Here is a 14,522-nt window from a genome sequence, read left to right on the forward strand (position 1 = left end):
ATAATACCATGCATAGAGTTCAACAGCTAGCTCTTTTATTTATCATGGAAATCTTCTGTGCTGGTACAATATAGAGCTACTTCATTCTTTTTAATGGCTGCATAAAAGTGCATGGTATGGATATACCACAATTTATTTAACCATTTCCCAGTGTGCATTTTGATGATTTACTCTCCTTTATTATTGTGAATAATGTATGAAATCTCTTTGCACATAATCTTTTCCCTTAAGCACAGCTGCAAAACCCCTATGGCCATGGAAGGTAACACTCAGAGGTTCCAAAGAGAGATCTGTGGGAGCAGAACTGCTAGGTCAGGTATATCGATATTTAAATTTTTTAAAAAAGATTTTACTTATTTATTTGACAGAGAGAGACAGCGAGAGAGGGAACACAAGCAGGGGGAGTGGGAGAGGGAGAAGCAGGCTCCCCGCTGAGCAGGGAGCCCGACATGGGGCTCGATCCCAAGACCCTGGGATCATGACCTGAGCCGAAGGCAGCCACTTAACCGACTGAGCCACTCAGGCGCCCCTCGATACTTAAATTTTTGATAGAAGCAGGCAAGTCATACCTCACGAAGTCTGAATGAAAAATATTGAGACACTGAATAAATATTCATGTTTAATTTTCTTCTAAAGTAATGTGTTTAATGCAGACTTTTGGCTTTTAACATTTCAGCTCCCCTGAGTGCCCGTACCTTTTTGTATTTGTTGATACCTAAAATCTGAGCAGAAGGAGGGATGAGAAGAATGGAGTGAGCCATAGATTGGGTTCTCTGCAGGGTGGGTCTGGCTTCGGTGGAGTGAAGTGGGGGGCTTTCAGGACCCCAGGTTCCAGCCTTCTGGAAGCCCTGAGGTGCCTGAGCAGGATATCTTGAAAGAAGCCCGGTGGGAGGGAGGAGACAAGAGGCGGAATTGACTGAATGACCACACTGGGCCAGGACGGGTGGGGCCCTGTGGTTGACGCTTAGGATCTAGCGGGGAAGGCAGACAGTAAACAAAACAGAGGAGGGTATCATGTATTTGGGGTATGATACACACTATGAAGAGGAATGAAGCAAGTGAAGGGGACAGTGGCAGGGGGCAGGAGGGCTGTCTCACCTGTAGGGTAAGGCATGGCCTCTCTGAAGATTATCATTTGTGCAGAGACCTGAATGAATGGATGGGTGAACCATGCTCAAGGTCTCGGGGAAACATGTTCTGTGCAGAAGGAATCCAGCTAAATGGAGCTGAATGGAGAATGGGAGGAGGCATGGCTTCAGCATGGCTGGAGTGCATGAGCAGGGGCAGAGTGATGCCACGTGTGTGTTAGGGTTCTCCAGAGAAACAGAACCGATAGGACATACATACATGTACATGTAATACACTTTATATAGAGACAGAAGATACAGAATATATATAATTTACGTATTATATAATATAAAATCTGTTATTTTAAGTAAAGACTTTATATATATAAAGAAATTTCTTATGAGGCATTGGCTCACATGTTTGTGGAAGCTGAGAAGTCCCCAGGTCTGCAGTCGGCAAGCCAGAGACCCAGAGACAGCTGATGGTGTAAGTTCCAGTCTGAGGGCAGAAGACCGATATCCCAGCTCAAACAGTCAGGCATGTGACGTTCCTTCTTAGGCTTTTGTTCTGCCCACGCCATCAGCAGATTGTAGGACGCCTACTCCCGTTGGGGAGGGTAGTCTGCTTTCCCCAGTCTACCAATTTAAATTTAATCTCATCTAGGAACACCCAGAAAAATGTTTGACCAAACGTCTGGGCACCCCGTGGCCCAGTCCAGTGGACACATAAAGTTAGCTACCACACTGTGTCTATGAAGTAGGCAGGAGACCAGATCATCTGGGGCGGCACTGCTCAGTATGGTGGCTGGGGCCTCGTGAGCCATTATTGAGAACTCAGAATGTAGCCAGTGCCAGATGTTGGAGTGATACTGAATATGTTGGGTGAAATCAAAAATGTTATTACAATTAGTTTCACTACGATTTTCACTTTTTAAATATTGTTACAAGGAAATTTTAAATGACACAAGCGGCTCATATTGTATTTCTGTTGGCTAGAGCTGGTCTGTAGGACCTCATAGATGTGACAAGGAGTTTACAGTTCATTCTGAGTATCTTGGAAGGGGCTCAGAGGGTTTCGAGATTGAGAATCACTTGCTCTAACTTAGATTTGAAGCAATTCATCTGCTGCTCTGGGAGAATAAGCTGCAAAGGAGCAGGAGTGGGAACAGGAGATCAGGTAGGAGGCTCTAGTGGGGAGGACAAGGAAGTGGTGGCGTTGGGCTCTGCAGGGGCAGCAGAGGGGAGGGAAGTGGTCAGCCCTGGGATGTACTTAGAGGAGAACCAACAAGCTTTGCTAATGGGCCGAATGGGGGCAGGGAGCAAAGACACAAACCAAGATGACTCCTAGTGTTGGGGCCTGAGCACACTGAGTGAATGATGGTGCCACTTACCGAGATATGAAAGACTGAGGGTGTGTTAAACTAAATGCCATGAAGCATATTGAGAATAGGAAGAAAAAAAAGCAACGGGGGAGAAATACAAAAGAGAAGGGGTGCCTGGGTGGCTCAGTCAGTTAAGCATCTGCCTGTGGCTCAGGTCATGATCCCAGGGTCCTGGGATCGAGCCCCACATCGGGGTCCCTGCTCAGCAGGGAGCCTGCTTCTCCCTCTGCTTGCCACTCCTCCTGCTTGTGCTCTCTTTCTCTCTCTCTGACAAATAAATAAATAAAATCTTAATAAAAAAAGAAAAAATACAAAAGAGAATTCAGGCTTTAGAAGAGTTCAATCAACGAGAATAAAGAGTCTGTCGAAAAGCAGTAAAGCAGAGATGGTGACAGGTGTGTGGGGGGACGAGCAGAAGGACAGTTAACAAGGATGGAGAGGTAGTGAGGCAGGTCCAATGGTGCGGGGGATGTGGGAACCCAGTCAGGCCAGAAAAGGATGAAAGATGGGGAGGTTGGATCCAAATACCTGCCTCTCTCTCCAAACTCCTGGAATAATCTCTCCCCACCATCATATATACACACGTGCGCATACACATGTATGCACACGTACATATAAATCACCTATAATGGTGTTTTTATATAAAGGGAAAAATTGGTATATTTGAACATATTAAAATTTAAAATCACAGTGCAATGAAATATACTATAAATAAATTTTAGAAAGTGAAAGGCTGGAAAATATAACTTATATAGCAGGCAAAGAAAAGATTAATATCCAGAATAAATGAAGAGTTCTTAATACATCAGGAAGAAAAATAGGCAGAGGATTTAATTAGGCTATTTTCAAACAAAGAAAGGCACATGACCAATAGGAAAAGACTCTAAGTGTCTGGCAAAAATTAAAATGATTGAGACTTCCATGTCAATAGGGTATGGGGCATGCAGAAAGAGTTACCCTCGTGCACTGTTGGCTGGGAGTGTAAATTAGTAGCTCCTTGTGGAAGACAGTTGGACTGTGTCTAGCGATCCAGCAAAGGAGCAGACTCTTAATCCAACAAAAGCACTTCTATGTATTTTTCCTGAAAAGATACTGGTCCCTGTGTGCAAAGAAACCAGTAGAAGAATGCGTATTGCAGCACGTGTCGCTATTTTAATAGCTATAACTTGCAAACAATCTAAATGTTCATCAATAGGAGGATGGGGAAACGAATTATGGCACATTCATTGACTATTCACATGTGGCATTTTTTAAAAGATCTATAAATACGCTGATAGGAAAAAGATCTTTAAAGATGTGGGTAGGTAAAAAGAAATTGCAATATGTGATATATTTAGCTAACCAAGCGCTGTGTTTGTATATGTGTAGGTAATATTTATAAGTACCTAGAAAGAGGTCTGGAAGAATAACCAGCAAATCACCACCAGCAGTTAGCCCTGGAAGAAGAGTGAGGTCGCAGGCTTTGGGGAGTGGGGCCTGGGATGGGTTCCGTATCTCAGGAGCCATTCCCAAGCTTTACTGTTAAAATGACATGATAAATTGTGCTGAAGTGGAGGCGGGTCTGGGTACGTCCAGGTGTGTAGTATTTCTCTACTCCTCCATCCATGGTCCTGGGCTTCTCCGACGAAGGTGATGTAAAGGTGAGTGTGTGTGGCCGGCATTCATGGGGAAACGGCGCTCTGCACCCAGACATAATTTCAGGAGCAGCCCCATGCTGTTCTTAGTTATTGCCTGCACTCAAGTTATCCCACTCTGCTGCGGTCAGCGCCGCCAGCAGGTCCCACGAAGAAGGCCCAGCTGCAGCCGAGAGAGCTCAGAGCCTCTCCAGGTCACCTCAGCCGCCCAGCTGCATGGAAATTCATTAGACGCAGACCATGTCCCCCATGGCTCGGGTCTCAGGGATGCCAAAGTCATTAGCAGCTGTGTTCGGCTCCAGCTTCCATCTCTGTCTTCTGAAAAAGTGTTGGGGCAGGAAGAGGAGGGCAGGCTGAGTTGGTGGCTGAGGACGGTACAACTTTAATTCCCAGATAGTTTGTCAGAGGCATTCAGGTGCAGTGACCTCCAGAGCCAGGGGTGTTTTTCATCAAATCAGAGGCAGCAGTGTGCTGATTCCCCTGAACGCTACAACGAAATTCCCTTTGCCCTAAATGAGTGTGTCCTCCCTGAAGCACACGGGGTGGTGACCATAGCAACTAATCACCCAAATATTATTTTGTTCCCTTTGCCTTTTGTGAAGCCTCCCTTTCCACAAACAACTTGTGTTACTGTTTCAATTATAACTAGCTCTCTTTCCTTCTTTTTTCTCTTTTATAAACTCTGTCTAGGATCAAAGAAAGAAGTACAGAAAGATCAAGATGCTAATAAACCTGCTGTTTCATCTCCTAAGAGAACCGTGGCTTCAGCCACCAAGCTTCATTCACCAGGTATTTGAGAAATGTGATCGGTTTCATTTGGGGAGAAGGCTTGGACTTGTAATTTATTTGGCTCACATGTCATTAATGGAGCAGGGCCAGCCCACGTGATATGTGTGATATGTTCCAGAGCTTGAAGTACATACACTGATGTGTCTTGACTCGAGAGATGAAATGAACCAGCTGTTGGCATCATTTTATGTTAAAAAAAAATGAAATGTTACCGTACTACTTTTAAGTGGTAGAACCTTCTCTGTGTAGGAGTGTCTGCTATTCCGACAGCATGTAGAAATAATTTATAATCAAAAAGCAGACTTTGAAGATCTAAACTCCAGAGATAACAATTTTCTAAAAAGAAGAAAAATAGAAAAGCAACAGATATCAGATACTTGCGATTTTGTGAATGAGGAAAGCATTTATTTACCTTCAGATGTGAATAAACTAGGTAACATCATTTGAGAGTTGAAAATCATTTATATCACGAAAATTCATATTGTAAGGCATGAGCAGAATATTGCATTCTGTTCTCCTTTTGTAGAACAGAATGCAATATAACCTCAGAACATTTTCTTTAAGCACGAAAATTGTAGCAATAATAGCAGCTACTCTTTGAGTCCTTACTGTATCCCAGGATACCGGGTACTGTTCTAAGCTCTTTAAATGTATTAATTTATTTAATGCCTGCAAGGACTGAGACAGGCACCATTATTGCCTCTCCCTTTACATGTGAGGAAATCGAGGTACAGAGATTTTCATTAGTCAAGTCACAGGAAATAAGTAGTAGAGTCTCAGTTTGATCCCAGCCACTCTGAACCCTACAACTGCATTCTTAGTCACTACCTCTGTTAACCAGAAAGCTTGGAGAATACAGAATTTATTAATATTTCTGGTTAATTGAAAACGTACAGGAAAGAAGCCCGAGCCACATGTGAGAGGGTCAGGAGACAAAACTGCGTGCCTGAATAGGGTGGGAGGTCGGAGGGGAGGACCCTGTAATAAATCTGGAATTTCCGAAGGGCCACACCCTCACTGGATGAATTAGGAAGAAAAAGAAAACTCACCCCATAGGATGAGGCTAGCCTTTCATCTTTGGCTCTGAGAGAAGATCGGGAAGAGAGACACGTTCTCCTTTAAGGATTCCTCACCCACGATCCGCCCTGCCTCAATTTAAGAGCCAGAAAACATGCTGCCTCTGTGGTCTGAAAATTCAGTTATCATGCTGTAGCACTTGTGTGCACATAGCAGAATAAAATGTAACATCATTACACACTCAAGGAAATAAGCCACCATGAGTAAGGTCCTTCTATTCCGGGGAGAGAGTAAAGGTATTGTGTAATTTTACACTTTGTTAATCAAACTATATGTGTTAAATTTTCTAGGATAATCAATAAAATAGAGTATATAGTTTTGAAGCAGTAGAGGGGAAAAGGTTTGAATGAGGGGTAAAAAAACTATTTCAGTCAATGATAGTGAAGGCAAAAAGGGGAGAAAGGAAAAAGAAAAAAAGAGAGAAGAATGAAAGGAAGGGAGGGAGGGAGAGGGGAGAAATTGAAAGAATAGAATAGGGGCGCCTGGTGGCTCAGTCACTGAGTGTCTGCCTTCCGCTTGGGTCATGATCTCAGGGTCCTGGGATCGAGCCCCGCATCGGGCTCCCTGCCCGGTGGGGAGCCTGCTTCTCCCTCTCCCACTCCCCCTGCTTGTGTTCCCTCTCCTTCTCTCTCTGTCAGAAAATAAATAAATTTTTTTTTAAAATAAAGATTAAAAAAAAGAAAGAATAGAATAAGATCTTAGAAATGAGTTTAGAGATGTCATAATGAATGTACATGAACTAAATTCTCTAGACTAAATCAAGATTTAGATTACCAGTATGGATTCACTTATTGAACAGTCAAAAAGCATTTATTAAATGCATGTTATACGCTGTGAAATCTAGCTTTAGACTGCTTACAAAGTACACACCTAAGATATGAGAATACTAAAAGGTTCAACATGAAAGGAAATATTTATACCAAGTAAATACGAAACAAGAGGAAGTTTGCAGTGTTACAGTTTTAAAGCATCTTTCTCGTGGTATAATTAATAAATATGAAACCACACATTTGTAAAGCATACAATTTGATACATTTTGACATGTATACCCATGAGAGACCATCACCACAATCCAGCCAGCAAACATATCTGTCCTCCCGAAGGTATCCTGGTGCCTCTATGTAATTCTACCCCCCTACCCCTCTGCACTCCCCAACAGCCCCTCCATTCTATCTGTATAGATTAGTTTACATTTTCTAAAATGTTCTATAAATGGGATCATGTAGTATGTACTCTACTTTTCTCTGGCTTCTTTTATTCAGCATGATTACTTTGAATAGTCCATTCCTTTTTATTGGTGAATAAAATTTCAGCGTGCTGATACCACAATTTATCCATTGACCCATCAATGTACCTTTGGGCTTCTACTCCAAGGCTTTGTCTATTGTAAATAAAGCTGCTCTGCATGTTTGTACAAGTTTTGATATGGACATCTGCTTTCGTTTCTCTTGGTAAATATCTAGGAGAGGAAAGCCTGAGTCATATGGTAGTTATTTGTTTAACCTTTTAAAAATGTTAGAAGGTTTTCCAAACCGTTTTCCAAGATGGTTGTACCATTTTATATCCCCAACAGTAGTGTGTGAGAGATCTAGTTCCTCCACATTTTTGCCAATACTTGGTATGGCCAGTCTTTTTAATTAAAGACATTGTAATAGGTATGAAGTGGTATCTGGGGTTTTAACTAGCATTTTCCTAATAACTAATGATGTTATGATGTTGAACATCTTTTTATGTTTATTTGACATCTGTATATGTTCTTTGATAAAATATCTATTCAAGGGGCTCCTGGGTGGCTCAGTTGGTCAAGTGTGTCCGACTTGATTTCAGCTGAGGTCATGAGCTCAGGGTTGTGAGATCGAGCCCTGCATTGGGCTCTGCACTGGGCATGGATCCTGCTTAGGATTCTCTCTCTCCCTCTCCCTCAAAAGCCCCTCCCATCCTAGTCTCTTAAAAAAATATACCTATTCAAATATTTTGCCATTTTTAATTGGGCTTTTTTCCCATCTTATTGAATGTTGAGAGTTTTTATGTATCTTGGATACAGTTTTTTTCAGCTATGTGCTTTGCAATCTCCCCCCGCCACCACAATCTGTGGCTTGTTTTGCCTTCTCCTAGCAGTGCTTTTGAAGAGTACACATTCTTAACTTTCCTGAAGTCCAATTCATATTTTTTTCTTTTATAGACCATGTTTTTGAGGTTATCTAAAAAATCTTTGTATCACCCTAGATCACAAAGATTTTCTTCTATATTTCTTAAATCTTTAATAAAAGATTTAAAGTTGCGGTGCCTGGGTGGCTCAGTCAGTTAAGCATTTGCCTTTGGCTCAGGTCATGATCTCTGGGTCCTGGGATCGAGCCCCACATCAGGCTCCCTGCTCAGAGGCGAGTCTGCTTGTCCCTCTCCCTCTGTGATCTCTCTTGCTCTCACTCTCTCTCTCATAAATAAAATGTGTGTGTGTGTGTGTGTGTGTGTGTGTATAATAAAAGATTTAAAGTTATAGGCTTTATATTTAAATCTGTGATCCATTTCAGTTAATTTTTGTACACTGTGTGAGGTGTGGCTTGAATTTCTTTTGTTTTTGCAAAGTAACATGCAACTCATTTCTATTCCGATCTTTATGATTTCTTTTACTCTGCTTATACTGGATTTAACTGATATCAGCTAAACTTATACTGGGTTTAGCTGATACCATTGGTTTGAAATCTTTCTTCTTTTCTAATGTGTGTGTTTAGTACACATTTTAGAAATAAATTTCCCTTTATTTGCTCCTTTAGCTATAGTCCACAAATTTTGATATATTGGGTTTCATTTTCATTGGATTCAAACTGTTTTCAATTTTCCTTGTATTATTTCTTCTTCACTCATGATTATTTCTAATTGTGTTTGCAGATATCTGGGACTTTGTAGAGACATTTCTGATTTTATTTCTAATTTAATTCCATTGTGGTTAGAGAACATATTTTGGATGACTTGAATCCTTTTAAATTTATTGAGATATGTTTTATGAGTCACAACAAGGTCTGTCTTGGTAAATGATTCATACATACTTAAGAAAAGTGTCTATTTTGCTGTATCTGTGTGAAGCATTCTATAAATGCCATGGGTCAGGTTGGCCAATGGCATAGCTCAAGTATTCTATATCCTTACTGATTTTCTGTCTACAGGTTCTATTCATAATTGAAAGAAAACTGTTGAAATCTTAGAGTGTAACTGTGGACTTGTCTGTTTCTCCTTTTGGTTCTATCATTATCTGCTTCCTGTGTTCTGAAGCTCCACTATTAGGTACATAAACATTTAGGATTGTTTATCATTTTGATGAATTGCCCACTTTATCATTAGGAAATGACCCTCTTTATTCCTGGTAATATTCTTTTCCCTGAAATCTACTTTATTCAGTATTAGTTGTGCACTCCAGTTTTCCATTAGTTCAGCATGGCATACCTCCTTCCATACTTCTCCTTTTCATCTGTTTGTTTCTTTATATTTATGGTGGTTTCTTACAGGCAGCACATAATTGGCTCTTGCATTTTTCTCCAATCTGAATGCTCTGCCTTTGATGTACATATGTTATTGATTTGATTGGGATGAAGTCTACGACCTTCCTGTTATTTTCTATCCAACACACATGTTCTTTTTTTTTTATTTCCCTATTTTACTGCCTTCTTTTATATTAACTGAATATTTATTATGATTCCATTTGTTCCCTTAGCTATACTGATATGTTAGCTATCTGTATCTTATAGGGTTATTTTAGTGGTTGCTTTAGTGTTCATAGTTTCTATCTTTAACTTTTCATATTCTGACTTGAAGCGATATTATATCATTTCACATATAGTACAGTTGACTCTTGAACAACATGGCTTGAACTGAGTGGGTTCCCTTATATGTGGATTTTTTTCAGTAAATACAATACAGTACTGAAAATAAATTTTCTCTTTCTTGTCATTTTCTTAATTACATTTTCTTTCCTCCAGTTTACTTTATTGTAAGAATATAGCATCTAATACATATAACATACAAAACATGTGTTAATCAGTTGACTGTGTTATCAGGAAGGCTCCAGTCAACAGTAGGCTATTAGTAGTTAAGTTTTGTGGGAGTCAAAAGTTATACGTGGATTTTTGACTGCATGTGGGATTGTTGCCCCTAATCCCCATGTCGTTCAAGGGTCAACTGTGTAAGAATCCTCCAAGTGTATGCTTCCGTCTCTCTCCTTCTAGCATTTGTGCTGTTATCAAACACTTCCCTTCCATATGTATCATAAATCTATACTACCTTGTAGATTACCAATGCTGTTTTCTTTCAAGGAGCTTTATTTTATTATTATTTTTTTATTTTATTCAAGGAGATTTAAATAAGAAAAAGGTCTTTTACCAATATCCCTGATGAACATGGATGCAAAAATTCTCAACAAGATACTAGCTAATTGGATCCAACATTACATTAAAAGGATTATTCACCATGACCAAGTGGGATTTTTTTCTGGGCTGCAAGGGTGGTTCAATATCCACGAATCAATCAGCATTATATAGTACATTAATAAAAGGAAGGATAAGAACCAGATCATCCTCTCAGTAAATGTAGAAAAAACATTTGATAAAATACAGCATCCTCAACATAATAAAAACAGTAGAGGTAGAGGGAACATACCTCAACATAATAAAGAACATATATTAAAGACCCACAGCTAATGTCATCCTCAATGGGGAAAAACTGAGAGCTTTTCCTCTAAGGTCAGAAACATGACAGGGATGTCTACTCTTACCACTGCTGTTCAGCATAGTAATGGAAGTCCTAGCCTCAGCAATCAGACAACAAAAAGAAATAAAAGGCATCCAAATCAGCAAAGAAGAAGTCAAACTCTCACTCTTCACAGATGATATGATACTCGATGTAGAAAACCCAAAAGATTCTACCAAAAAATTGCTAGAATTGATACAAGAATTCAGCAAAGTCGCAGGATATAAAGCCAACACACAGAAGTCTGTTGCATTTCTATATATCAATAATGAAGCAGCAGAAAGAGAAATCAAGGAATTGATCCCATTTACAAGATACCTAGGAATAAGCCTAACCAAGAGTTAAAAGATCTATACTCTGAAAACTACTGAACACTTATGAAAGAAATTGAGGAAGGCACAAAGAAATGGGAAAACATCCCATGCTCATGGACTGGAAGAACAAATATTGTTAAAATGTCTATACTACCCAAAGAAGTCTACACATTCAATGCAGTTCCCATCAAAATATCACCAGAATTTTTCACAGAGCTGAAGCAAACAATTCTAAAATTTGTATGGAACCAGAAAAGACCACAAATATCCAAAGTAGTGTTGAAAAAGAAAACCAAAGCTGGAGGCATCACAATTCTGGATTTCGAGCTGTATTACAAAGCTATAATCATTAAGACAGCATGGTACTGACACAAAAACAGACACATAGATCAATGGAACAGAATAGAGAGCCCAGAAATGGACCCTCAACTCTATGGTCAACTAATCTTCGAAAAAGCAGGAAAGAATATCCAATGGAAAAAAAGACAGTTTCTTCAACAAATGATGTTGGGAAAATTGGACAGCAACATGCAGAAGAATGAAACTGGACCACTTTCTTACACCATACACAAAAATAAATTCAAAATGGATGAAAGACCTAAATATGAGATAGGAATCCATCAAAATCCTAGAGGAGAACACAGGCAGCAACATCTTTAGCCTCAGCCACAACAACTTCTTACTAGACATGTCACTGGAGGCAAGGGAAACAAAAGCAGAAATGAATTGTTGGGACTTCCTCAAGATAAAAAGCTTCTGCACAGCAAAGGAAACAATCAACAAAACTAAAAGGCAACCTACCAAATGGGAGAAGATACTTGCAAATGACATATCAGACAAAGGGCTAATATCCAAAAATCTATAAAGGACTCATCAAAATCAACACCCAAAAACCAAAAAATTCAGTCAAGAAAGAGGTAGAAGACATGAACAGACATTTTTCCAAAGAAGACATACAAATGGCTAGGAGGCACATGAAAAAATGCTCAACATCACTCATCAGCAGGGAAATATAAATCAAAACCACAATGAGATACCACCTCACACCAGTCAGAATGGCTAAAATTAACAACTCAGGAAACAACAGATGTTGGTGAGGATGAGGAGAAAGGGGAACCCTCTTACACTGTTGGTGGGAATGAAAACTGGTGCAGCCACTCTGGAAAACAGTATGGAGGTTCCTCAAAAAGTTAAAAATAGAGCTATCCTATGACCCAGCAATTGCACTACTAGGTGTTTATCCAAAGAATACAAAAATAGTGATTTGAAGAGGTACATGCATCCCAATGTTTATAGCAGTGATTACCCCAATAGCCAAAATATGGAAAGAGCCCAGATGTCCATCAGTGGATGAATGGATAAAGAAGATGTGGTATATATATATACAATGGAATATTATTCAGCCGTCAAAAAGAATGAAATCTTGCCATTTGCAACGACATGGGTAGAACAAGAATGTATTGTGCTAAGCGAAATAAGTCAGGAAAAGGCAAATACTATATGATTTCACTTATATGCAGAATTTGAGAAACAAAACAGATGAATATAGGGGAAGGGAAGGGAAAAAACAGAGAGGGAGGCAAACCATAAGAGACTCTTTAAAAAAAAAGATCTTACTTATTTGTATGAGAGCGAGAGAGCATGAGCAGGAGGAGGGGCAGAGGGGAGGGAGAGAGATAAGCAGACTCCCCACTCAACGGAGAGCCCAACTCTGGGCTTGATCCCAGGACCCTGAGATCATGACCTGGGCTGAAGCTTAACTGACTGAGCCACCCAGGCGCCCCAGAGACTCTTAACTACAGGGAACACACTGAGGGTTGCTGGAGGGGAAATGGATGGGAGGATGGGGTAATTGGTGATGGGCATTGAGGAGGGCACTTGATGTAATGATCACTGGGTGTTATATGCAACTAATGAATCACTAAATTCTACCCCTGAAACTAATGATAACACAGTATGTTAACTAACTTGAATTTAAATAAAATAAAAATAAAAGAATCATAACTAAATTTCAAAAGTACAAAAAATTGTGTCTGAGTTAACTAGTAACTTTAATAAACCATTGATATTTTAAAAAAAATAGCTAGTTATCAAGTTAAAAAAGACTTAATATTTATCAAAAACAGAAATAGTAGAGATTATTTAACCATGATACACTACTTGTAGGAATTAATAGCTGAAATATGAAAAAACAAATATTCCAGGAAAAAAAAACAGTTTTAAAAATTTGTTAAGCAACACTTAGGTCAAGTTAAAAGCAAATAAAAAATATCAGACTATCCGGAAAAAATAAAAAGTGAAATTCGATGTAGCTAAATAAAGTTTAAATTTTAAATATAAAAACAGAACAACAACAACAACAAAAAAAACAAAAGTATCTCAAAGGGAAACAGATTAACATACATATTAAGTTTATATTACTAATTTATTTTACTTATTCATTTAAGTAAGATTCGTTTTATTTAATAAATTTTCATCTGCGGAAATTCAAAAAAAAAAAGAAAAAGAAAAGTCTTTTAGATTTACTCACTTAGTTCTCATTTCTAGTGCTTTTTGTTCCTTTATGCAGATCCAGATTCCATCTGGAATTTTGTTCCTTTATGCAGAACCAGATTTCCATCTGGTATCATTTTTCTTCTACGTAAAAGATTTTCTTTGACTTTCTTGGTGGTGGAGGTTTTCTGGTGGTAGAATCTTTCTGTTTTTGTTTATTACTTTCATTTCTCAAAAATACTGTCACTTTGTTCAGAATTCAGGTTGACCTTTTTTTTCCCCTGAAGTATTTAAAGATGTTCTACTGTCTTTTTGTTTGAATGGTTTCCAGTGAAAGCAGACTGCTATCCTTATCTTCATTTCTTTGTACATAATATATCTTTTCCTACTCTGGCTGTTTTAAAGCTGTTCTCTTTATCACTGGTTTTGAGCAATGTGATTACACTATACCTTGGTATCTTTTTTTTCGTGGTTTTGTGCTTGAGGTTTGTTGTGATTCTTAGATCTGTGGATATAGAGTTTTCATAAAATTTGAAAATTGCTGCCCATCATTTCTTCAGAAATGTTCAGGTCTAACCCCTCCTCTTCAGGGACTCCAATTGTACAAACTTTAGGCCACTTGATGTTGACCACAGCTTCTGTCCAAACATAACACTGTTCATTTCTTCTTCTTTTTTTAAGATTTTATTTATTTATTTATTTGAGAGCAAGAGAGACCTAGAGAAAGAGATAGAGCACAAGCTAGGGGGAGGGGTAGAGAGAGAGAGGGAAAAGCTGACTCCCCGCTGAGCAGGGAGCCCAATGCGTACTTGATCCCAGGACCCTGGGATCATTACCCGAGCCGAAGGCAGATGCTTAACCCACTGAGCCACCCAGGCGCCCCCAACACTGTTTATTTCTTTCAGTCATTTTTCTCTGTTTCATTTTGGGTAGTCTCTCTTATGGTATGTTTGCTAATTTTCCTTTCCTTTTTCTTTTTGAAAATAATAACACCTGTTTGTTTGTTCTACTGGTCACAGTTCTATA

The 14,522-nt window shown here is 39.2% G+C and overlaps 1 protein-coding gene across 3 annotated transcripts in view; it reads left to right on the top strand.

Annotated features, from left to right (window-relative positions):
* MTUS2 (microtubule associated scaffold protein 2) overlaps positions 1-14,522 on the top strand; it is a 379,630-nt gene that overhangs the window by 230,058 nt on the left and 135,050 nt on the right. For all 3 annotated transcript variants that reach the window (XM_028107283.2, XM_028107293.2, XM_028107299.2), the window contains one exon: positions 4,774-4,872. In XM_028107283.2, coding sequence (XP_027963084.2) covers positions 4,774-4,872 — 99 coding nt within the window. The remainder of the gene's footprint in view (positions 1-4,773; positions 4,873-14,522) is intronic.

The sequence above is a fragment of the Eumetopias jubatus genome, unplaced genomic scaffold (assembly GCF_037043125.1).
Source record: "Eumetopias jubatus isolate StellerSeaLion01/CBP00866 unplaced genomic scaffold, mEumJub1_p1.0 scaffold_3, whole genome shotgun sequence".
Classification (NCBI taxonomy): domain Eukaryota; kingdom Metazoa; phylum Chordata; class Mammalia; order Carnivora; family Otariidae; genus Eumetopias; species Eumetopias jubatus.